General features: G+C 35.1%; 1 protein-coding gene across 3 annotated transcripts in view; it reads left to right on the top strand.

Annotated features, from left to right (window-relative positions):
* LOC125668554 (transient receptor potential cation channel subfamily M member-like 2) overlaps nucleotides 1–26,059 on the top strand; it is a 53,795-nt gene extending 27,736 nt beyond the window's left edge. Inside the window, exons 17-27 of one of the 3 annotated variants that reach the window (XM_048902820.2) lie at nucleotides 2,177–2,254; nucleotides 6,480–6,620; nucleotides 6,896–7,027; nucleotides 8,162–8,413; nucleotides 12,998–13,175; nucleotides 13,417–13,588; nucleotides 16,831–17,009; nucleotides 18,166–18,289; nucleotides 18,765–19,005; nucleotides 21,977–22,521; nucleotides 22,703–26,059. In XM_048902820.2, the coding sequence (XP_048758777.2) occupies nucleotides 2,177–2,254; nucleotides 6,480–6,620; nucleotides 6,896–7,027; nucleotides 8,162–8,413; nucleotides 12,998–13,175; nucleotides 13,417–13,588; nucleotides 16,831–17,009; nucleotides 18,166–18,289; nucleotides 18,765–19,005; nucleotides 21,977–22,513 (2,034 nt within the window). In that variant the 3' untranslated portion in view covers nucleotides 22,514–22,521; nucleotides 22,703–26,059. Of the gene's footprint in view, nucleotides 1–2,176; nucleotides 2,255–2,306; nucleotides 2,382–6,479; nucleotides 6,621–6,895; nucleotides 7,028–8,161; nucleotides 8,414–12,997; nucleotides 13,176–13,416; nucleotides 13,589–16,830; nucleotides 17,010–18,165; nucleotides 18,290–18,764; nucleotides 19,006–21,976 lie in introns of all 3 variants that reach the window. The other 2 variants (XM_048902819.2, XM_048902831.2) reach the window with 2 other exon arrangements.
* Nucleotides 26,060–26,888: the final 829 nt, after the last annotated feature.

Here is a 26,888-nt window from a genome sequence, read left to right on the forward strand (position 1 = left end):
AGTCAAATATCTGTATATCGAAGTCCTGAGGTCTTCAACAAAACTTCGAGGTATCCAGGTGTTCAAGATATCCGAACTTGTCTTCCAATTTCAATTCAGTTAAATGTACTTCCCCTATATTTGCATAATTTCATTTGCTGCATAACACTTGCACTATAAGCAACAAATTCCTTTGTTTTCTGTTATTTATATTCCATGTAAGAAATAAATCAAAATAGTAAATATAAATTCAGAGAATCCCCCCCCCCCCCCTCGTTTTATAATTCATTGTACATATCTAAAATACGATTGCACAGATCCCTTGCTTACTGCTGTCGGTCAGGAGTTATACTCCCGGATCACTGACCACTGGGAGACCGAGGACAGCTAGGCCAGACCTTGGTCACTCTCATCTTTGTATGCCGACAGGCTTGCACCAAGTGCAATAATCTTGAAATCATTACTTCACATTTATTGATTGATTGAAAATAACATTGTCACATTTTTACTTTGCTGGTCTCCAGAAAAAGTGCGGGGAATATATTGACCGCCTACGGTATTGATTTTCAAGCTTGAAATGACTGTAGTTATTATATTGTAGTTAAAAAACAAAAACGAGGAATTAAAAAATTGTTTTGGGGTATCAATGTCTAATGTAGCACAATGAACACACAATATTTCAGTCTGATTGAAATCAAACCTTCGCTAGCTCTTTTTATGTTTTGATTGTCGCACTTCACGCAATAATCAAAATTAAAAAAGCGATAGTGAAGGTTTGATTTTAATCAGACTGACAATATTTATACAATTGATAACAGTACATTATATAAAATACAAAAAATACACAGTCATACAATAAAAACAGCACCATGTATTACATTATGTATCTAAGGCTTCGACAAACCTGAGAATCTCAAACACACAAAATCTGTCATTGCCATGGAAGATCTGTTATAATACTGGATAAATCAGAAACCACTACCTATTTCTGTCACCCTCTCTGTCTCAGAACACTGTAATACAGTCTGTGGTAGCATTGTAGATCGTAATTCCTCTGTACGGTGTTCAATTCTCAGAAGTCCCGGGAAAAGATCTCTTGTGTTGTGTGACATCTCTGAGACAAGTTGTCAGATAATAAGTTTTTGTGCTTCTTTTTAAGGACAGCTGACGTGTTACTTTAAAAATCTCCGTGTCTGATCTAATCTCCATGGTAATAGTATATGGCATGATTTATCATGCTTTGATAATTGTTGTAGAAATCTAAGTTCACTTTTAAAATCTTGGCTTCAGTTGATACCTATAAGACTTGTTAACTATATATTGTGTGTTAATTATTAGATAATTACTATCTGTTAGTAATATTGGATGTGTTAATTCATTTTTATGAGTGAAGAAAGATGGTACTTATCACCAATTAGGGTGACTTAGATACCCTGCATAGAGTGGGGTTCATTTAGCAACCCCCAGTTTTAATAGGACCTGCAGGTGTAAATCTAATTAACTTAGATGTAACTTAGATCTGCTCACATACTTGGATCTAACATTTGATTTTAATTAGATTGACCTGAAGTGAATAGCCAAAGGTGTGAATGTGTGAATTAATGAGACCAGGTATCTTAAGCAGACTGGAAAAATTAAATGCACTTCAAGATATATCCCATTTAAAATTACATGTTGGGACCTTGAAGACACATTAACAGAAGGCGGTTATTTGAGATCACTGTATTTGAGATTATCAGGAGTTTTTCAAATCATATATGTAGGGAAAATGGCTAGGATTGGCAATCGACTTAGACATAAGTAGGGTATTCGAAATAACCACTGATATTCATTGACAATTGTATTGAATGTAGGGATTTGATATTTTGTACATAGATTTCTTATGACAAGACCTTTCATTTGGTACCATGATCTTTGACTTTCTGACCTTGACCTTTGACCCATTAAATTTCAAAACTTTGACCAAAACTTTAATCTTGGTCATAACTTTTGAATAGTGAGTGATGGCTAGGGCTCTCTATTTTACTTGTGCATTCCATGTGACCAGACCTTTTTGTACCAAAGTTTTTTGACATGTGACCTGGACCTTGGAGCATTTCTTTGTTGCTGCAAGGGCATACAATATTTCAATTTATATGAATCAAAATGATTAATATGTACATTTGCAGTGTTTTCACCTTGGCCTATTATTTTGAAGGCATACCTGGCATCTGTGGCATGCAAGAATTCTATAGATAACACCTGGAATAGAGGAATTCAATCACAGCCTTCACAGGTAAACACAACATAGATATCACACCTGTAATTTTTCTTTTGTGTATTTGAAGGTATATCTTTCTTCTGTGGCATGTCGAAACTCAATCGATGCCACATGGCGCCGTGGAATCTATTCTCGATGGAAGGTAAACAAGTGCACCCTATTAATTAAGTCGTAGACGTGCTGATTAACAACTGAGCACAAACTGTCAACAAAAGAAGGCTTTGAATAACTTCATTAGATCAACATGTCCTGCAGTGAGATCGGTTCTCACATTTATATTTTAGAATAAAAAGGAAAAACTTTCATCTCTGAATTTAACAGACATTCTGAACTTTTATGTCTTGGCTCTTTATAATACCCAGTGTGACTGGACAGACTTTTGTTGACAGCCTGTCTCTGCCGGGTTTGGTAAACCATTGATTGATGTCCACTGTCAGTGTCCTTGGTAGCTGCTTTAGTTTTCTCCTGATTTTTTTTCTAATACATATGTAATACTGAACACGTAATATCACCTCTTTTGCTACTTTATATAATATAAAATGTTTCACGGTTTATACACAGAATTTTTAAAGTCACATTATACATGTATTCTCAGAATGAATAAAAAAGAGAATTGCCAGATGGATGATTTTGTTGAATTTTGATTATTTTAACATCGATCTCCATGATTTTAACATTCCATTTGGGGCATGCTACTGTAACATGTATTTCTGTGTTTTTTGTGTACGGTGTATTGTAACTATTTGCCTTGCATGTAAGCACTTAATTTTAACATTAGTGTATCAGTGGTGGTGGTGGTGGTGGGGATTAATGGTCACATGTCGTTCACAACTGGAATGACCATAACAGGACAAGGTGTGGCGTCTAGCTGTTCCAGGGGGACTGCCACGCAAACCTTGAGATTATACCCACTCCATCAGGTGTGGGGCGGTCACTACTGTTAATATAGATCAATATAGTTCATTCAGTTGTTAATTAAACAAGGAAGTGCACTTTTGTTGTCATCGTAAACGTGTGCAATTCTCCTACAATGCTGATTGCCGTCATCTTCCCCAATAATGATAACAAAACCACACTTCCTTGTTTTATTTAAATCAACTGAACTGGCTTAGAAGACATTTTATGGTCTATAATATGCACATAGTTTGCCCTTTCTTTGGAATAGGGTTTGTATACAGCTTACCTATTGAAATTCGGGGAAACAACCTTTTTTATGTTCCTTGGAGAATTTTGGGGGAGCATATAGTTGCTGTTGTGTCCGTCCTTCTGTCTGACTGAGCTCAAATCTCCAAAATCTTTCATTAGGAATTCATATAATTGATCAAAAATGTTCCTTGAGACAAGGACGTGTGAACAAAGGTCTCTCAAGGTCATTTTAGAAAGATCAAAGGTTACTCAGAACATATAAAAAAATCCTTATTTCAACAGTTTTTTTCATATAAAAGTTGCATCTCCTTAACCTTTCATCAGAAATTGATCATAATTGATCACAAATATTCCTTGGGACTAGAGAATTTTGGACCAAGGTAATTTTGGAAAGGTCAAGGTCACTCAGAACAAATACCTTATAAGAAACGTTTCTTATTTCAACAGTTTCTGAACAAGTATTGATCATACATCAAACAATTAAGTAACAGGCAAATGGTTTCAAAGACAAAGGTCACTCAAGGTCATTTTGGAAAGGTGAAGGTAACTCAATGTATACCTTATATTAAAAAAACCCTTCATTTCAACAGTAGTTTAACTGTTATTGATCATTGTGTGAATCATTCGTCATATGAAGTAGTTCATTGGTTAGATACAGTTTGGGCCCCATCCATCAGTTTTACTGATATTCTTGTCATTCAATAACCGAAGTTCAGAATTAGTAAAATTGGAAATGTCAACCATATTGAAAGCACAAATTCGATAAAAAAAACACCCCAGAATATAAACCCAAATCAGTTGTGTTGTTTGTTGTCAATTTATTAACTGTATATTTCTGCGAATTCCTCAGACTTCTCTGCTAGGACTTAGCTAGAAATCGCTATATTCAATGATTTAGCATTTGTTAACCGCTTGCAGAGACAGTCATATATCTCTGTAGTTTCCATATCTCATACGTTTCTGTTCTGGGGAAAACCGCGAGTATACTCTACAGCATTAATGATAGCAGCAGATTGTTTGAAAACCAGAGTTGAAATACTGGGGTTATAACCCCAAAATCCATTGCTATTTTTTTATATACTGCAGTTACTAATTCCTATTTTGTGTCCTTCAACAAAGTTTTTCTTTTTTGATGGGATGTCCATTTTCACTAATGATCATGTCCACAAGCTGTCAAAGAGTGGCCATACTCTGCTGTTATTTTATTCTGATATAAAAACAAGCAATGAAAACAAATCAAGTGAGAAACAAATCATCTTAATGAATATCTTCATAGAACTAGGGGGACTTCAATGTAACTTATAAAAACAACACAAGTCATAATCATTACACTAGACTGATAATTGATTTCAAAATAAGCGATATTTCAAATTTAATAACCGATATTTTAATTTAAAGAAATTGAGAGACTGAGGGATTTTGTTTTAGTTCAAAACAAGCTGGCAGTATTTCAAAATAAGTGATAATTCAGCATGAGTGTAGTAGCTGTATACAGCATTTCTTTGACATTTCAACTTTTTGATATTCAAATTTCTATACAACATGGTAAAAAAAACTATTGCACTAATATTTCTTGACAATTTTTTTGTCCCCCACCGCAATGCGAAAGGGGACATGGAAATACCAGTGTTCGTGTGTCCGTCCCACTTGACTTTGTGGACGCAACTCCTCTGAAACCGCTCAACAGATTTTGTTCAAATTTTGTAGGATTGTTAGTCATCATATGTAATTGATCATATGGCACCGCCATTTTGATTCAACAAATTGTACAGGAGTAATGGGACTTTTTTAAATTTGTACATGCTACACTATAGAAACACTTTGCAGATGCAACTTCTCAGAGACCGCTCAATGGATTTTGTTAAAATTTTGTAGGATTGTTAGTCACCATATTTAGTTGATCATATTACGCCGTCATTTTGTTTAATTTAGTTGTTTAAAAAAGAGTACAAAACGTCTCAAAATTAAAAAAAAATTGCAGTAAAACTATTGGTCCTAATCGTTTTTTTTTTAATTGAAGGAAGTTACGATGTCCTTACCTGTGTTTAAAATTAAAGAAAATGTGTATTGGAGACTTTGAAAATACCTTTCTTAATTGTCTAAAATGCACCAGCTTCTGGGGGCTTCGCCCCCACCCAAACCCCCTGCCCTTTCTGCTTCCATATTTATCTTCCCCAAGCTAGGCTGCTGACAGTTACGTATATGTGACTTAAATTTATTTAAAATAACTTCTATTCATAATTTTTCCCATATACATGTATATATATGTGTGTGTACTAAATGGATAAATTATAAATAAATAAATATATATATCCATTCAGTACACATGCTCGGGTAAGTACTGTTTTGACACAAATGAAGACGCAGATATCAAGGAAGCTAATATTTCACCTGAGGTGTGGACTATATTCATATGATAGTACACCATTGCTCCAGCAACTCATAATTTCTCAATTTACATGATCCACACTTGAAGACAGCATTTCACTTGAAGATTATAACAAGTAAAAAAATTCATTTTAATTTTTCAATAATTTTACCAAAACATGTTGAGTTTTTATCAATCTAAAACTTAGTAAATGCAACCACACAATGCATATCATTTTTAAAAATCTTATTTTATATCAAAATCCCTTTAGCGACAGATCTGGGGAAAAATCCCACAAATTTCATGGTTTTTTTTATCAAAATTTATTTTGTTTTCTTTGTCCTTGGCTTGAGATTGGAATGCTGAATAGTTTAAACAGACTGGTTCAGTGTAGGAATGGAACAATTCTAGTCTAGAACGGAACTGTAATGGAACAGTTCATTTGGTGTTGTAGTATGCTTCAGGATCTGTAACTCTTCACCGATACACCGTTTATCACAACGTATTGGTACATATAAGAGTGATATTACATATATATCCTATGGAAATTTCACTTACTGATGGTGATTCTGGAGAGTTTTAATGCATATGAACATTATGATTACTATAATGTCATTAAAATTTGTGTGTAGAACAGCTGTAATCATGCAGTGATCGAAGTATCTTAATTTTCTCATCAGTTAATTAGCAAATGCCTCAGATCTCTAAATGTTTTCTAACGTTTAGGTGCTGGTGACAGTATTTTGTCCGTTCCTTCTGTTTTCATCCTTTTTGGAAGTTAACGCGATGGGTGAAAAGAAAGCGGGAACCTTCCAGAAGATCCTAACATTTTACACAGCACCCATTACAAAGTTTACCCATCATGCAGTGAGTAGAAATTTTAACACTTATAGTTTCTGTACACGTTCTGTGTGGCCCTGTAAATGTACTATTATCTACAGTTCCTGTAATGTTCTGTGTGGCCCTGTAAACATATTATGTCTTTTTACAGTTCCTGTAATGTTCTGTGTGGCCCTGTAAACATATGTCTTTTTACAGTTCCTGTAATGTTCTGTGTGGCCCTGTAAACATTATCAAGTCATTTTACAGTTCCTGTAATGTTCTGTGTGGCCCTGTAAACATATTACCGTGTCTTTTTACAGTTCCTGTACATGTTCTTTGTGGCCGTGTTTACATACTTCCTGTTGGTGGACTATCAGTTCTATGAGATCACCAACTTAGAGATTGTCTGCATAGTGTGGATTTTCACGTTTATAGTGGATGAACTTTACACAGTAAGTTTCAATGAATCCATTGTGGAATAAGAACTGAAAATTCGGAAATACTTTTGTGTAAAATACTTTGCTACATGGCCATTAATTTTAGTTTAATGATGAATTTCTCATTTTTCTGGACACTCATGATTATAAAGCAAATGTAATCATGAGATACATATATGCTCTAGACTTTAAAAAAATCTAATACTGTTAAATGCATTATTTTATGAAATGAAAAATGATCTTTTTCAAATATTTTTTGTTACAATACGTAGATTGTGCACATATGAATCAACAAACTGAATGAAGATCTTGCAAATACATTGACTCAAACATTTTTTATGCCCCCCGCCTGATGATGATGTAATGGATGGGGCATTTAATGTGGCCTTTTCCTTTTCGTTCATCATAATCCATTTTCCGTTCATTATCTCTGCTACAGATGCACATATTCAATTGAAATTTATTATATAGACACATTATAAGAATATCTAGGTCAATTTTTTACTTATTTTTGACAGAGTTATGCCCCTTGGTTAAGGTCGTGTTAATTCTGTTCGAATAATTTTTGGATTAGTAGAGCAACTAGGACTTTGAAAAATTTAGGATATAGATATATCATGAAAATAAACAGGTCAAATACTTTAAAGGGTCAATCCAGTTGGATAACTTTTTGCAGAGTTATGGTCCTTGGGCAGGGATATTTATGTTGCTTCCACACATCTAGTTTACATCTCATTCATTTCTTTCACATTTAAAGTAATAATAGTAATAATAGCTCTAAATTTGTTTTGAAAATGATTTATAATTGTTTTGTATGTAACTTTAACCATAGTCATTGATCAGATCAAAATAAAGTTTTAAGATTTCATCAAAATAAAGATTTCAGTTCTATTGAATATATAGCATTAAAAAGAAATCAATTTTTATACAGGGAGACAATGATATAGATTTATTTCATTCAGAGCCTCTGGATAGGTTTTCAAACACAAATATTAATAACAAAAGTTTATTAAACCTTATTGTTTTCTGTCTTTGAAATAGTAAATCACAATTTTGCAACAAAAATTTCCGACACCAAAATGAAAGCTAGTATTTAAATGTATTTCAATGAAGAGTTTCTATTTATGACACAGAAAAATTGCGTTTCAGCTTCTGACATTTCCGTCACCAACGTTTCATGGAAAGATACGTGACTGGTATGGCATCCTGAAGATGGTGGACATGTTGAATTTGCTCCTAGCGCTGGTGGCATTCATTATCAGGGTCATTGCCATGGAAACGTATGCTCATGAAGCCAAGGTCATTTTCTCTGTGAACTGCATCATCTTTTACCTACGCATCATGAAACTTTACACAGCCAACAGCAGTCTAGGACCCAAACTTGTGATGATTAAGATGATGGTAAGATTATCACATAAACTGAGCAGCTTCATCCCCCTGTAGAAGCTTTCCTTAGTCTATGGTAAAGACATAGCAGTGTACAACAACTAATGGATGTCCAGCTGATAGATATAGATATATATCCAGAACATTTTCAAAGGGATGGGGGGGGGGGGGGGGGGGGGGGGGGATGCGGCATAAGTTTGGACCTTTTGAAGACCTTAAAATAGCCAAAAAATGACCCAATTTGTTAAAATGTTCAATGAAAAGGGGGGGGGGGGGGGTAGATAACTTGAGATGCATGTTGAATTTCACTGACTATTTGCAAGATGCTTGTACTTTAGGAAATTTACAGTATTTTCCTATAATGACTTTAATTAAATTTTTAGCTCACCTGAGCCGAATGCTCATATGAACGTTTCAAAATTTGTTCATTGTCTGACTTTGGTGTCAGCATCAGCATAAACTTTTCACATTTTCATCTTCAATTTCAACCAAACTTGGCACAAAGCAACCTTTGGTGAAGGACTTTCAAGTTTGTCCAAATGAAGGGCAGATAATCACAAAAATGCAAAAATAGGATGGGTTCATTTGACAATCTTCTTCTCAAGAACCACTGGGCCAGAGGAGCTGAAATTTACATGAAAGCTTCCTCACATAGTGCAGATTCAAGTTTGTTCAAATCATGGTCCCCGGGGGTAGGTTTGGACCACAATTGGGGATCAAAATTTGACATGGGAATAAATAGGGAAAATCTATAAAAATCCTATTCTCAAGAACCAATGGGTCATAAGAGCTGAGACTTACATGAAAGCTTCCTGATATAGTGCAGATTCAAATTTGCTAAAATCTTGGCCCCCGGGGTTAGGTTGGGGCCACAATAGATCAAAGTTTTACATGCAAATATATAGAGAAAATCTTTAAAAATCTTCTCAAGAACCATTGAGCCAAAGAAGTTTACATTTACATTAAAGCTTCCTGACATAGTGCAGATTCAAGTTTGTAAAAATTATCAGTGATTTTTTTGGGGCCAAAATGCCACCGAAATTCGGCTGTTTTCCCTCACTAAAATTAGCTATTTTTTCCTAATTATATATATATGTTTTTCCCAATTTCAAATCTAGGGAAATTAGGCCATTTAAAAAGGTTACCGTATATTGCTGACAAAGAGTAAATATGTTTTTTTCTTCAGTTTTATTCTCCAAACCACTGCACATGCAAAAGGTTTTGTAAAGAATATGTAAAACAATAGAGGCATCCATATAAGCAGATATGCAGCAAAGTATATAGTTTCCAGATACACATTAAGCCATTGTTGACAATTTAGTTTGACCGCCATTATATGTAGGGTCAGGCTAATAACAGGAAGTGGTCAACAGTATAGGGTTTTACTAAAATCTCAGTCTTCACGAAAACATTTAAAACTTGCTGGCCAGTCGGACCAGTGAACTGTCTGAATTTACTGGCCCACAGTGAAATTTACTGGCCCCCAAAATTTCCATAGTACATGTTTATCACATACATTATGGAATGCATTGTAAAACTGTACAATCAATTTACTGAAACTATGCGTATTACTCATATTCATATCCACCCTAAGACATCCTTTCTGTCGATACCAGAAAAGCAACACTGTACATGGTATTTTCTCTCTCTCTTCACCCGCAAACAACAAGACTACAAATTCACGTATTTTTCACAAACATGAAAACAGCCCGAGTGCACCTTAGGAAGTAGCCTTCTCTACCAACATCAAATGTAAACGATTGATTATTTCTATAAACTAAAGAAATTGATAAAATCAGAGATAACTGCAATTGACGAAGTTCATTTTAATTTGACAATGCAATAAAGCAGCAGTTACCAGTGCGCAGTACGATACAGAATGCAGTCATTTTTGTTGTTTCAATAAGTGTTCGTTGAATATTCACGTGATCAACGTACAAGTTATCTTAACAATTACAAGTATAGACATAGTTATTGTTCTTTACTTTAAAGAAATAAACAAACCACGATGTCAAAACACTTACTTTATGCGCTATTTATTGATTTATTTTTATTTTGATGGTAATTTAAGTAAATAAGACGTTTTGAATATCTAAATCCAACATTATATTCAATGTGACTTACAAAAAGTCTACAAGCCCATCGGACTTCCTGAATTTTTAATTTCACTGACCCGACCCTAAAATTCACTGGCCTCGGTCTTCGGACCACTGAGTTTTCGTGAAGACTGAAATCTGAAAAATACAAACAGGAGAGACATTCTGGAAACTTGATTATTAATATAATATTTACAAGATTATGGGTACAAATGCTGGTGAAAATAAAAATTTATTATTTTGTTTATGAAATTAAACAATAAGTATTTCTTAGAAAAAGTAAATAATATCTATACAAGGTGTGACTTCCAATACATATTTAATGTTAAATAATGATTTATTTCATGATTTTAAATCAGATCTGAAATAAACCTCAAACAAAAAATTGTTATTTGATTATTTTATGCATCTTTACCATTTTAATTTACTACGGAATGATTTTTCCCAATTTGAGGAAAATGTCGCTAATTTTTCCCAATTCAAAAGGAGGGGTGGTAGTTTGAAAAACCAAAAAAATCACTGATTATGGCCCTCAGGGGTAGGTTAGGGCCACCAATAGGGACCAAAGTTTTACATGCAAATATATATGAAAAAAATTTATGGGCCAAGATGACTCAGGTGAGCGATGTGGCCCATGGCCCTCTTGTTTTGGTATTGTATGATTTGATGAGATGTGTATGTTTCTGTATTTAAAAGTTTAATGAGATTCCATCATAAATACAGTCAAACACAGTTACAGAGAACTCGCTTATAATGAATTCTCACTTACAGTAAAACATGGTTAGAGTGAACATGCTTATAATGAATTCTCACTTACAGTAAAACACAGTTACAGTGAACATGCTTATAATGAATTCACACTTACAGTAAAACATGGTGACAGTGAACATGCTTATAAAGATTTCTCACTTACAGTAAAACACAGTTACAGGGAACATGCTTATAATGAATTCTCACTTACAGTAAAACACGGTTACAGTGAACACGCTTATAACGAATTCACACTTACAGTTAAACACGGTTACAGTGAACACGCTTATAATTAATTCACACTTACAGTTAAACACAGTTACAGTGAACATGCTTATAATGAATTCACTCTTACAGTAAAACACGGTTACAGTGAACACGCTTATAATTAATTCACACTTACAGTTAAACACAGTTACAGTGAACATGCTTATAATAAATTCACACTTACAGTTAAACACGGTTACAGTGAATATGCTTATAATGAATTCATACTTACAGTTAATTAAGGTGGGTCCTTAGTCCTGGATTTTTGGGGTTTAGGTAGCATTTTTTTGTTTGGAATCAATAAATTAACATTCAGAGTAATGAAAAAAGGCAAAACAGTTAAGGATTTCCATATTAATTTTCATTACATACACCACTAAAGCCATGTACCCCGATGTAGATTTTTATGAAATTCATTGGAAACAGTTATTTGTTTTTATTTTAATATAAAAACAACAAAATATTTTTTGAATTGCATTTATTTATCGGGAAACATGTCAATAACTAAAACACATGTCATTTTCAATATGTTCAATTAGCGTTATTCTCCAAAATGTTAAAAAACAAACAAATGTGGACGCACTTTCCTTATAACATGGTTTACATATCATTTTTTCTGTGTATATTAGTAAAGTTACATTTGTTATAGTTATTCATGGGAAAAAATCCATACCTTTCCTTAATAATTTCAGATCTATAGCTTTCAGATTATATATACCCCCATCAAAAACTGAAGTATTGCACCATAAAGCTGAGCTATTTAAAATCACTCGGGATTAAAATTTTATGTAATTTCATGAAAAGACACAGATAATGATTCCTTATCACCTTGGTAAAATGTTTGTCAAAAATGAAGGAAATCTATCGCATTATGGACTTGATAAATAATTTAATGAGAACAGAGTTATTGTCCTTGGATTCAATATTTTGAAACATATCATTGACTATTCAAATATAACTAAGACTTTTGAAATATTTTATGGCTAACAAGATTTTTTACAATAACTATTGAAAAAGATTCCAACAAAATTTATATTCCTATCATTAAATCATTGACTTTGCAAAGTCCTATGACGTCACAGGAGTGTGGAACTACGTTAAACATGGTTACAGTGAACACGCTTATAATGAATTCACACTTACAGTTAAACACGGTTACAGTGAACATGCTTATAATGAATTCTCACTTACAGTAAAACACAGTTACAGTGAACACGCTTATAATAAATTCATGCTTAATACAGCAAAGTGATTTCCATTCCCTTTAATTTTAAAACATTTTATGAAGTTATTGGATATAGTGAATTATGTTTATAATGAATCAAAATTGTTTGTCCCCATCTCTTTGTTATAAGTGTATTTTACTGTATGTTTCTGAAAGTTTGATGGGATGTACAGTATATGCTATGTTTTTCTTTTTTCAATGAATTGATGTGACACATATTTTTACTGGATTTCTAGATGCATCTTGTTGTGTCTTTTCTAGTTTGACGAAATGCGTATGTTCCTGCTAGTCTTGTTTGTCTTCCTTTTGGCTTATGGTGTTGCCAGCCAATCACTGCTCTTCAGTCAGAGAGATGCATCATGGGATATCCTGCGAGATATTGTGTTTTATCCATACTGGCAGTTGTATGGAGAACTTGATTTCGAAGCTGCCATGTCAAGTAAGTAGCCAATTTAGAAATAGATGCCAGATTAAGTGCTATACAAAAGGGAGGGAATGGGGGGGGGGGGTGTTTTACAAACGCATCTTGTTTGAAAATTTTATTTCTTTGTCTAAAAAAAGAGAGACAGAATCAACAACAAATTATATTCTGTGAAGGATTTTCATATCAATCTTATTGATATATAATCCTGGAAATAAACGATGTACAGTTAGAACTGACTGAGATGGATTGTTTTCAGCGGATACAGACTGTGTCTCAATGGTAGAGGGCCAGAGATGGAACTCCACAAAATCGCGCATGGTGGCCCTGATGAAATGTCGCCATGACTACTGGCTGGTGTACATTCTGTGTGCGGGGTATCTCATTATGGGGAATGTTCTCCTCTTTAACCTCCTCATCGCCATATTCAAGTGAGTGTTAATGTACACTTCTTATTTTATTATACCCCCCAAACGAAGTTCTGGGGGGTATATAGGAATCACTCTGTCTGTCTGTCTGTCCGTCCGTCTGTCTGTGCAGATTCGTGTCCGGGCCATAACTTCTTTGTTCTTTGACTTAGGCATACCATATTTGGCACACAGGTGGATCACCATGAGACGATGTGTCGAGTACCTTCATGACCTCTATATGACCTTGACCCTTGACCTCAAGGTCAAAATTAAAGGTTTTTACAATGGATTCGTGTCTGGGTCATAACTTCTTTGTTCTTTGACATAGGCATACCATATTTGACACATGAGTGTATCACCATGAGATGATGTGTCATGTACCTTCATGACCTCCATATGACCTTGACCTCAAGGTCAAAATTAAAGGTTTTTACAATGGATTCGTGTCAGGGCCATGACTTCTTTGTTCTTTGACATAGGCATATCATATTTTACACATGAGTGTATCACCATGAGACGATGTGTCGAGTACCTTCATGACCTCTATATGACCTTGAACTTTGACCTCAAGGTCAAAATTGATTATAGGGTTTTGACATAGTCATACCATAAGACATGGGTGTATCACCATGAGACTATGTGTCATGTACATTCATGACCTCTTTATGACCTTTGATCTCAAGGTCAAAATTATAGGTTTATGCCATGGATTTGTGTTCGGACTATATCTTCCCTTTTCTCTACAAAGGCATACCATATTTTTACACTCAGGAAAGAGGTAATTTATACCTATCAACAATACCCTTTGGGAGATTGGGGTAAGCGCCTACTAGCGGGGGGTATTCTTAGTGAGCATTGCTCACAGTACATCTTGTTATTATTATTATTTTATTCATTTATAAAGCACAAAACTACAAATAGTTTCTATGCGCTGTACAATGTTTGTGCTAATAATCAATTATAATATACCAATAAAAGACCTGCAAGAGCTATAAAGGAAATGATAAAACAATAGAAAGAATTTAAATAAAACATGGTAGTATTATGACAAAATGGTTGACTTTGACTAGACAAGATACAATTGGCACACAGGTATTCGTATACTGGCTCAAAATTCTGTTTGCAAGAGATTGAACATGGAATCCTTGATATTGCACTGAATTTTACATTCACAGGGCAAATTTACGCTTGAACAAGAGTGTTTTTAGGTTCTTGCGGAATGCTCCATGTGCTTCAAGCTCTCGAAGTTCCAATGGCATTTTATTCCACAATTGTGCACCTAGTGTTTTTATGGCTCTTGCACCATATTTGTTTGATGATTTCTTCACTATCAGTTTCCATTGGTCAGATGATGATCTCAAGGTCCTATGTGGCTGGTAAACAGGACATAGCTCTCTCATGTATGCTGGTGCTGAGAAAGAGTGTAGTGACTTATGTATGGTTGTCAGCACTTTAAACATAACACGTTGCTTTACAAGCAGCCAGTGTAGTTGTTGAAGTACCGGCGAAATATGTTGTCTGTAGTATGTTCTTGTGAGACAACATGCAGCATTGTTTTGAGCCACTTGTAGTCGGTGCATGGGGCAATCGGTCATGCCAAGCAGGAGGGCATTGTGATAGTCAAGGTGGGATATGACTGTTGCATTGATGACTTTGGCACACACTTCCTGGGTGAGATGGTGTTTCACCTTTTCTCGTGCCCATCTTTAAGTGAGTGTGGTAGACTTTATATTATCCTCAGAAAAGCCATTCAATGATGAAAAAATGTTGTAATTTTGATCAGGGGCAAATTACCCAAATGGGGAAAAATGAGAGGTTTGCAATGTATCAGTCCTTGCTAACTGATGGGCTTTTTTATTCGCCCTCTAAGACGGGACATATTATGGTATGGTGATCGTGTCCATTTGTCCCACTTCGTGTCCAGCTCATTACTTTATATACTATGAGACCTAGAATCATCAAACTTTGTCAGATGATACATTTTTGGTAGAGGGTGGGTCGCACTTTAAAGTTAGGTCACTGTGACCTTTGATTAAGATAATATGGCCAAATGTTGGAAAATCCTGTCTGACTCGTAAATGGACAATTATTTTGTCTATAATCATCAAACTTGGTCAGTTAATGCATCTTAAGAAGTTGTGTTGCACCCTAAATCAAGGTCATGTGACATATAATAAAGGTGATATGGCCATTTATGGCATAACCCTTTTTTGGGCTCTTGTAGATTTGAGTCCTAGAATCAACAAATTTTGTCAATTTGTTCATCTGTAGAGAAATGTAAATTGCAGCTTAAAATCAGGTCATTAATACTTTTGAAATGGTGAGTATTTTCTAAAAAATCCAATGTTTTAAGGGAGGTAATCCCTACATATGTAAGAGAGCAATGCAGTAACTCTATTCAATAATTTGCACAGATAGAGGTGGTTAATGTAAATCCCTCTGGTGGTTAATGTAAATCCCTCTGGTGGTTAATGTGACTCCCTCTGGTAGTTAATGTGACTCCCTCTGGTGGTTAATGTAACTCCCTCTGTTGATTAATATAACTCCCTCTGGTGGCTAATGTGACTCCTTCTGGTGGTTAATGTGACTCCCTCTGGTGGTTAATGTAACTCCCTCTGGTGGTTAATGTAACTCCCTCTGGTGATTAATGTAACTCCCTCTGGTGGTTAATGTAACTCCCTCTGGTGGTTAATGTAACTTTCTCTGGTGGTTAATGTAACTCCCTCTGGTGGTTAATGTAACTCCCTCTGGTGGCTAATGTGACTCCTTCTGGTGGTTAATGTGACTCCCTCTGATGGTTAATGTAACTCCCTCTGGTGGTTAATGTAACTCCCTCTGGTGGTTAATGTAACTTTCTCTGGTGGTTATTGTAACTTTCTCTGGTGGTTAATGTAACTCCCTCTGGTGGCTAATGTGACTCCCTCTGATGGTTAATGTGACTCCCTCTGGTGGCTAATGTAACTCCCTCTGGTGGCTAATGTGACTCCTTCTGGTGGTTAATGTGACTCCCTCTGATGGTTAATGTAACTCCCTCTGGTGATTAATGTAACTCCCTCTGGTGGCTAATGTGACTCCCTCTGGTGGTTAATGTAACTCCCTCTGGTGGTTAATGTGACTCCTTCTGTTGGTTAATGTAACTCCCTCTGGTGGTTAATGTAACTCCCTCTGGTGGTTAATGTAACTTTCTCTGGTGGTTAATGTGACTCCCTCTGGTGGTTAATGTGACTCCTTCTGGTGTTTTAATTGACTCACTCGTTTTCCAGCCACATCTTTACAAAAGTGGAGGAGAAATCCAATGAGATTTGGAAGTTTCAGATGTACTTTTTAACAATGGAGTTTGATAACAAGACTGCCCTGGTGCCACCCCTGAGTATATTCCCCCACCTATACCTGTGTCTGAAGTGGCTGGCCAGGAGGACCTGCTGTGTAAAGAAGTCTAAAGGTAAGCACCCACCAGTAGTCAAACCAAGAGGAAATTTGTTAAATGGGTATGAGGGGCAGGGTACAGGATATGAACAGTTTGGTAGAGGATTTCTGAACAGTAGAGATTGAAGGGATGTACATCTCAAGTGTTAGAGGGGAGATATATTTTGATATCTAGTACTGTGCTATAGACTTTAAAGAACTATGCTTAAATCTAGGGCAACAAGACATAATGATACTTAAGACATCAGAAATCATAAAGAGTGAAATCAATGAATTCCATAGTCTTAGATTGATGGTATACTTGTTAATTACATTACTGTATACAGGGGTATTTTCGTCCCGTGTTATTTTCGCCTTTCTACACTTGTTGACGGTTTCACTCCATTTTAAATTCACCCGGACACAGTTGTGTTAAAGAGAGATATGAGAAAAAACCAATTTCGCCCAGTCTTAAATTTGCCCAGTGACAACAAGGGTGATAGGGACAAAAATAAATGGAGCGAATACTTCCCTGTATACAGTATTTATTTCACTGACTACAGGCGTACAGTTTACTCAAAGACACCTGGTAGATTGATGGTATACTTACAAATTGTCATGTCTCCCCTCTTTCAGGGGGAGACATATTATTTTTGTACTTTCCGTCCGTCTGTCTCTCTTTTACAAAATCTTATGAACGCTTCTCCTTTGTAGGTTATCAGAAAGACTTGAAACTTTGTACAATGCTCATTGCCATTTGTAGATCTATGTGCATATTTGTGGGACAGGAGGATTTAATTATTATTTTTAAAAGTTCTAATGGATCTAAGAGGGATGGCGGATGTTAAAATAGCTTCTGAACGCTTTTCCTATATGGCTTATCTGATGGACTTGAAATTTTATACAATACTTCAATGCCATTTGCAAATGTGCATATTGTAGGGACAGGAGGGTCCAATTGTTTCCTTTAAGTTATAGTGGATCTGAGGGGTGTAGGTTATAAAATAGTTTGTGAACACCTCTTCCATGTGGCTTATGGGAGTTCATAATGTCTATATTCCTGCTCATGCTTTCTCCTCCATGCCATGCAGTACATTAAAGGGGGGAGGTTTTATTTGGAGCACTTCCAATTTGGGAGCTGGTGAGTTTTTCATAAAAACAATCTCTAGTATTATTTATTTCACTGACTACAGGTGTACAGTTTACACAAAGACACCTGGAATTCCTGCAGCTTTTCGAGAAGGAGGAAATGGCTAACTATCTTCGCCAAGTCAAGTCAGAGCAGAAGGACTCAACTGAGTCTAAACTACAGAAACGGTCAGTATTCACTATTCAGAAGGACTCAACTGAGTCTAAACTACAGAAATGGTCAGTATTCACCACTCAGAAGTACTCAACTGAGTCTAAACTACAGAAACAGTCAGTATTCACTACTCAGAAGGACTCAACTGAGTCTAAACTACAGAAACGGTCAGTATTCATTACTCAGAAGTACTCAACTGAGTCTAAAGAACAGAAATGGTCAGTACTTGCTATCAGATGGACTCAACCAAGTCTAAATTATAGAAATGGTCAGTATTTACTATACAGACAGATTTGATTAAGTCTAAACTATAGAAACGGTGAAAACTTCTCAAAGGGACAGAAAACAATGTAAATGTTTACTTGATCTGTATACATGCATGTGAAAAAAAGTAAAGTGTCCTGATTGATAAGATGTAAAAAAAAAAAGTTACAAGTAATTTGTTTTTAATGATGAAGATCATATAAGATGAAACATATTGTTTCTCAGGGTTGAGGAACTGTTTAAGTTGGTGGAGGAGGAACTGACAGCAGACCATGGCAGCAGTTCCTTTAACCAGACTTTAGGTGCCACCCAGACGGTCAAGATGGCCAGAGAGACCACACAGCTGGATGCCACCTGTCCTCTAGAACCCAGTGGCTGGCCAAAAACTGATGCCGTCATCGAGTATGCAAAGAAATTAGAAGGACAGGAGGGTGAGGGGGTTAAGCAGGACGCGAAGGATTCAGAGGTTGGTGACCATTTCTTTCACCTGAACATTTTGTTAACTGTCCATGTTTCTACGTCCTTATCTTTCATGTATTTAGATTAAATAATGACTTCAGCATCTACGAAGTTAAGGATACAAAACTTTGTCACAATATAAAGCAAAGACTCAATAATGTATCAGCGGAATTCTAAGCGAGACACAGATTTAGCGATTTTCCCATAAAAATGTGTAATACATACATGTACTTATGTATTTAATGCGGACTAAATAGTGACTTTATAATTTCAGGAAAGATAACTATTACCTACAATATAGAATAAATTGTGAGCGATATTCAATTTTAGCGATCTCATCCCTTTCGATAATAATGCCAAAATTAAATCCTCTTCTAAAAATTCTGCTTATACGATATTGAAGACCTATTTTATAAAAGCTCATTGGAGAAATACTTTGTCCCCTCAAGTTTTTTAGCTCACCTAAGCTGAAAGCTCAAGTGAGTTTTCTGATCGCCTGTTATCTGTCCGTCTGTCTGTAAACTTTTTACATTTTCGACTTCTTCTCCAGAACCACTGGGCTAATTATAACCAAACTTTGCCAAAAGCATCCTTGGGTGAAGGGCATTCAAGTTTGTTCAAATGAAGGGGAGATAATCACAAAAATGCAATAGGGTGGTGTCATTTAAAAATCTTCTTCTCAAGAACCACTGAGCCAGAAGAGCTGAAATTTACATGAAAGCTTCCTGACATAGTGCAGATTCAAGTTTATTAAAATCATGGACCCCGGGGGTAGGTTGGGACCACAATAGGGGATCAAAGTTTTACATACAAATATATAGGGAAAATCTTTACAAATCTTCTTCTCAGAAACTACTGGCCCAGGAAAGTGAAAATTTACTTGAAAGCTTCCTGACATAGTGCAGATTCAAGTTTGTTAAAATCATGTCCCCCAGGGGTAGGATGGGGCCTCAATACGGGATTAAAGTTTTACATACAAATATATAGGGAAAATCTTTAAAAATCTTCTTCACAAGAACCACTAAGCCAGAAAAGCTGATATTTACATGAAAGCTTTCTTACATAGTGCAGATTCAAGTTTGTTAAACTCATGACCCCTGAGGCTAGGATGGGGCCACAATAGGGGATCAAAGTTTTACATAACTAATAGAAAGAAAAAAAATATTTAAAATTTTTCTCCTAAAGAACCATTGGGCCAAAGAAGTTTACATTTACACGAAAGCTTCCTGACATAGTGCAGATTCAAGTTTATAAAAGTCATGGTCCCCTAGGGTAAGATGGGGCCAAGGTAGGGGGTCAGAATTTTTCATACAAATATACATGTATAGGGAAAATCATTAAAAATCTTCTGAAAAATCACTGGGCCAGAAAAGTTTATGTTTACATGAAAGCTTCCTGACATAGTGCAGATTCAAGTTTGTAAAAATCATGGTCTCCGGGAGTAGGTTGGGGCAACAATAGGGATCAAAGTTTTACATGCGAATATATAGGAAAAATCTTTAGATATGAGCCAAGGTGACTCAGGTGAGCGATGTGGCCCATGGGCCACTTGTTTCTCTACTTTTGTCCCTGATATCAAGAGACATGGGGCTAAAGTTGCTCTTCAACTAGCTGCAATAATGTAGCCCTCTGATTTGTTTTTTTTTGGGGGGGGGGGGGGGGAGGGCTACAGCTCCATAGGATCTCCGTAATGGTGCAAATGCGGGAGTGATTCACTCCCGCAACATTTTCGATCATTCTAAACATTTGCCAACTTTCTTTACGTAAATAAAATGATATTCTATGTTTCTTAGTCAATATATAAATTTACAACCCGAAATTTATGATTTGTGAGGCTCTATTCTACCGTTTTCAACAATTTCGATATATTCCAATTTCTTGATTCATATTTGTGCGCCATGTTTGATGTACTGAAGTTTCAACTTCCGATGTCAAGATGTTTGATGTACTGAAGTTTCAACTTCCGATGTCAAGTTATTTGCATATGCCATATAAGGTAGTATTTACATCAATGGACAAGTACGGAGGCGAAAGCTATTTCGTCGGTATTAACAAGGTTTAGATTTAATATCAAGTTAAAAAAGGAACAGCAGAGTTTAAATTATTTCTGCAACCATATGCTTCCCCTTTCTTTGTCGGAGTGGCTCGAGTAACTACATTTTCACGCAGATTGTCAGTGTTTAGGTTTTTCAGTAGATCCACCCATGAGATCTCGCGATAACAAGCATGGCGGAGCAGACGAAGAATTTGCATGCTGAACATGATGTTTAATTAAAAACACCTTTATTAGACATGCCCAAGCACAAAGTTGGTACTCCTTTTGGTATAAACAACATTTGGGACAAATACACGGAGTTTATTATTGGTTATTCATAAAATTATTTTGCATCAGTACGGAGATCCTATCGAATTGTAGCCTATCCCGAAAACGTCAGAATTTTAACAAATCTGATCGGGCTATATTGTTGCAGCTACTGTTCAACATGTAGGTATAAGTGGAGGTGAACATGTAGGTATAAGTCTATTTGTACATGTGGGTATAAGTCTATGTGTAAATGTGGGTATAAGTCTATGTGTACATGTTGGTATAAGTCTAGGTGTACATGTGGGTATAAGTGTAGGTGTACATGTAGGTATAAGTGTAGGTGTACATGTAAGTATAAGTCTAGATGTGCATGTGGGTATAAGTCTAGGTGTACAGGTAGGTATAAGTCTAGGTGTACATGTAGGTATAAGTCTAGGTGTACATGTGGGTATAAGTCTAGGTGTACAGGTAGGTATAAGTCTAGGTGTACATGTAGGTATAAGTCTAGGTGTACAGGTAGGTATAAGTCTAGGTGTACATGTGGGTATAAGTGGAGGTGTACATGTAGGTATAAGTGTATTTGTTAGAAGCTGCAAGCAGAAAGCCTGCATCAACACTAGAGTATATGATTTGCATGATCTCTGTCACAATGATCAACCTTCTTATTTAACAGGATGTTGCTGATGATGACCATGTCAAAAAAGATAAAAAGAAGAAGAAAAAGCACAAAAAGGAAAAGAAGCATAAAAAAGAGAAGCAGGAAGAGGAAAAAATCATAAACATGGACCAGCAAAATAATGCCAAGCCTGAAAGCGAGGCTTGGAAAGATATTCCCACCCCTGCCTGGGGCCTACAGCCCCGAGACACCAGAAACCTGTCTCTCTCCACGAGAACAAGTCCTGAGTCAGCTCCCACAAGTCTGTTTTTGCAGCGTCGTCTCACACCGCAAAATAATTTGTCTGAAGACTCTGAGGACAGTGAGGAAAACTCGCGTGTCAAAGGTCAAGAGCCCTACAATATTCTCAGCACCCCTGCTCGCTCTCCAAGGTCATCTAACTTTCAGGTCAGTGATTCCGATTCTGATGTGCCAAGACGACATCGGATGAAAAAAACAAAACTTCGGGTGGAGAGCAGTACGGAGGATGAACGGCGACAATCCAAGAAGAGGATATTTAAACGACGAAGTCGGCAATTGTCCGAATCAGATTAAACTGTGAAGTATGGTTATTTGTGTAGGCTATTTTGAATAATTACCTTCTTAGGATTATAATGTTGAAGAATTGAGGATGTTAGAAACTGAATGTTTTGTTCAATATATGAATGAAAATTTCAAATTTCATTATTAGAAGCGAGTATGAGATGATGAGTTGCTATAAAGATGTTTTATGTTATTGCTTAGGTCAAGGAGTTGTGAAAACAGTTGTAGCAGGAATTTTTTTCGTTGGAAGCAAGAGCACAAAAGACTTATTTTCTGTTACAATGACCTGATTTTTTACAAATTCAGATTGGAAAAGTTAGCAGATAAACATGACATTAGCAGTGATACATTGGGTAATTCTAAAACGCTGAAAAGATGCAGCTGTATAAAAACATCTCATATGAGGATATTTTTCCAAGTCACTGAATTTTGAAGATATGCATCCTGGCATGCAACAATGTACATAGTTGTAATGTATACAAATTAACATAAATCTTTTCCACTTTCTGATGTTATTATTGGCCAAATTAATCTCCTGTTTTAGAGAGCTCCGTCAAGAGAGACTATTTTGAAACCGGGGTATTTATGGTTGTATATATGATGTATGAAATTATGTATTTTAAATTTTATTTATGATTATTTTTATATGCCTGTCTTTGGACAGGAGATATTGTGATACCATGATGTCTGTCAGTCTGTCCAGGCTTTCTGCACTGTTCTCCCAATAATATTGTGAATTGAAACTAGCTGCATACTATTTTATGGTAAATGATTGAACTTGTGTTTCACTCCCTTTGGAAGAGTTATGTCCCTTCATGTGAAACTAACTGTAGTATGTACAGGGTGTGTGATTTTTTAATGCCTCTCATGGCTTTCAATCTATCGCATCATTTCATTCTTTGTTTGGATATTGAAAAAATGTGGACTTTACATAAATTCGACTTTAATTTTTATAATTTTCAGATTGTTAAATTTGGGGAATATTAGGAAAAATTTGGTTCGTTGTGTGTTTTTAGGGTTAAAGGTCATTGAGTGATTCACGGGTAATAAAGACCTATATTGTGCCTGTGACAAACATTTTGACTTTCTGAAACTATGTAATGAGTGGTACATAACGATTTTAAGGTTTCAAGGAATTTCACTCAATATAGTTCCTTATTGAGTTTTGGGGCAAGTTCAGTTCTATGTAAGGATTTCTTTGTATTGTGTTTGTGAATATAATATTCATCAAATTTAGTTTTATAGATGTTACAAATTATGGACACAGAACTTTGGTTTGAATACTCAGGTCTTGACTATCACAGTCTGTTTCCTTACTGGTACTGTTGAATTTGAGATGTACATATGTTTTTAAAGGAATGCTTAGTACTTGTAAAATTATTTTATTTATATAAATTAACACAAGTAATTGTATTTTACGACAATGAAATTAATATTTTCTGTATCGCGAATGAGGACCATGGAAATATCTGGATCATGTTATCAGTGATTCGGATCAATCCTGGTGTTGAGTTTTTGTCAGGGATAGTAACATAGTCCATTAAAAGCACTGACTGACTGTCCAAAGGTGTACAATTAGCTAGTGTTTTTGTAGTCAGTGCAGATTTTAAACAAAGCAGATCAACTGTGATATACATGTATCTGATGTTAAATTTGGGACGTGTATTTTGATGCTTATAATCACACACTAATTGCCAATACATCTCCTAGTCATTGCTGATTTATTCATGTAGCTTAGCAGTCACTGTGTAGTGTAGCAGTCACTTTGTAGCGTAGCTGTCACTTTGTAGCGAAGCTTGCAGTCAGTTTTCATCAATTAGTATTTTGATTGCTCAGACTTATGCAATGAAAGTTGTAAGATGTTTGATCTGATTTTCCAGAAAACCATTTTATTCTATAATAATAACCATATCATATAAACATTCCATGATAGAATATTTCAATAATTATTTATACAGGGTTATAAATTTTATCTGATTTTGTGATAATATGTCTGCCCTTTCATCTGTTTTACTTTTTCTTTTTTAATTTCTTATTTTTGTATACTGTAATTTATTTTCATTTTTTACCGATGAACCTAGGTATCTTTCGAATATTATGTTGTTGTGTATTCCTTTTGAGATTAATATTATTTTAATTCGATGATTCCGTCCATATACATGTACACTTTTCTCAATGCTCATTACATTCTTTATGATTTATCATACTTTACATAAAAACCCTGTGATAATTTTGATCACAATTGAATAGTAAAACAAACCAGTGTGTTGTGATAGAGGAACTGTCTTTATCTGTTTTATTTCCAGTCCAAAATAATTGCCATGGAAATTATTATGTTACACACCCACTGCTCAAAGTTGTTTTTATTCACAATGATTCTATTGTGAGTAATGTCTGCAAATTTACGAGTTTCCAAAGTTTACCCTTAGTGGTATCTTCATTGATTATTTGTCTAAGCACAGGCACCTGAAGAATGGATACAACTACTACTAATACAATGTATTTTATTATACCGGTAAAAGGCCAATCTTTGAAGCTTACAAAAAGCGTGAAACGATTACATAAATCGAAATTGGGATGAGATTGACAGGGAATCCACACATTTTGGAGAAATTATCACTGTCAAAAAAGAAAGAAAAATAAATAAATAATGATAAGAAGAAAAGGGTTGGGGTGTAGTAACATCAGGTGTGTGTTAGTAGAATATTTCAATCACATTTTCAAATTTTCTCCTCATGGTAAAAAAAAACAAACCAGGAAATGCGGACTTGTTAATAAGTCAAGAAAATTCCCACCGGTCCTCGATGCACCATCTCGGGTTTGTTTTTTGGAGTGTTATTACAGGTTATTGCACAATTATATAATGTGAAGATGCGATAGAATCTTGTTGTAACAATGGGAAATGTGAAACGTGTTTTACTTGTGGATCTGTGGTGACTTAGTTTCCAGCCAGTATATCTATTTATAGATCTAACGTAAATTTATGTGCTGATATTACTCACAGCTGTTTAGGTATTGATATGTATGATATGCTGATAAGTACCTAGAAAATACACAGTCATATACTTAGTGTCTCATTCATAATCAGATACATGTACTAGGACCAAAATTAATGTGCCTCATGCATATTCATATAGTAGAACCAAACGAAAGTAAATAGTTAAGGAGGCATAACTCATCCACAAAAATTGTCATGAAAAAAGAAATTACAACATGTTATAGTGTTAGATATTGAAATATTGCCTTGTGTAGTGGAAAGTTATTTAGTATAAAATGCTCAAGAAAAACATTGAATCCCAAGGACTCAAACCAGGATGTCTAGATTGTCAGCTTCACACTTTAATCCACTGAGTAACCTTAGACGGGTGAAAAATTTAAAAGGACAAAAAATATATATCTGATTAATAGTGTCCTATTGAAAAATGGTGACAATGTGTCATGCCTCCTTAATATAATCAAGTACGAAGTGTTTAATGTTCACTGACTTAGTCTGCTCTAACTTTCAGTTTATATTTAAATAGTTTATTACATTTGTTGATGAATAAATATTTAATTCTGTCTTGTTTCCATCTTTATTGCAGGGGGTAGGGTATGGGTATTGTTTTAAACTCTTTTGAGCTGAAGCTCAAGTGAGCATTTTTAATCATAGTTTGTCTATCTGTCTGCCTGTGAACTTTACATTTTTTAAAAGAGGTAAAGGGGGTCAGTCAAAGAACTACACACACTAACTCTGGAACCCCACCTACATTTTCAACTCGTATATTTTAAAATGCTTTGCCATTTTGCTAATGATATTTTTTTTAAATGCAAAGTAGAATCCATTACTAATTGATTGTCAACTTTTTTACCAGTGTTAAGTAATTAATTCCTTTTAATTTCAACTTTTGATAAGGGGTTAGAAAAACGTGTTCCTTGAAACTGGGCTTTAAAACATCATATATTTTAAAATCTTTATTGATATCAATAAATCACCATTTAATTTGTCAAATTACTTTATATCATTGAGTAAATAATATTAAATATATTATTATATATCGTTAAAACGAAAGTATTGGTATACATTTGCTAAATGACAATTTAAAATACCTGCAAAAAGGAATTTGTTTCACCAGGGGTGGGGTTGGGGGTTCAAATAATTTCCGTTTTCCAATGATTCCTGATTTTAACCCAAATTATAGAGTTATCTCTCTTTGTTTTGTCAAATAAATCAACTTTTATGAAAATTCATATGGATATCTTTATTGGCATAAAAATCATTTTAAAATGATAACTTAAAAAAATTTCAAGAAGTAGGTGGCAAAACAATACTATCATTTGCAGTTTTTTCATGTCCCCTAGCGAGGAGAGATAATTAAAACATCTCAGTACATGTATCAGAAAAACGGGT

This window comes from Ostrea edulis, chromosome 9 (assembly GCF_947568905.1).
Source record: "Ostrea edulis chromosome 9, xbOstEdul1.1, whole genome shotgun sequence".
Classification (NCBI taxonomy): Eukaryota; Metazoa; Mollusca; class Bivalvia; order Ostreida; family Ostreidae; genus Ostrea; species Ostrea edulis.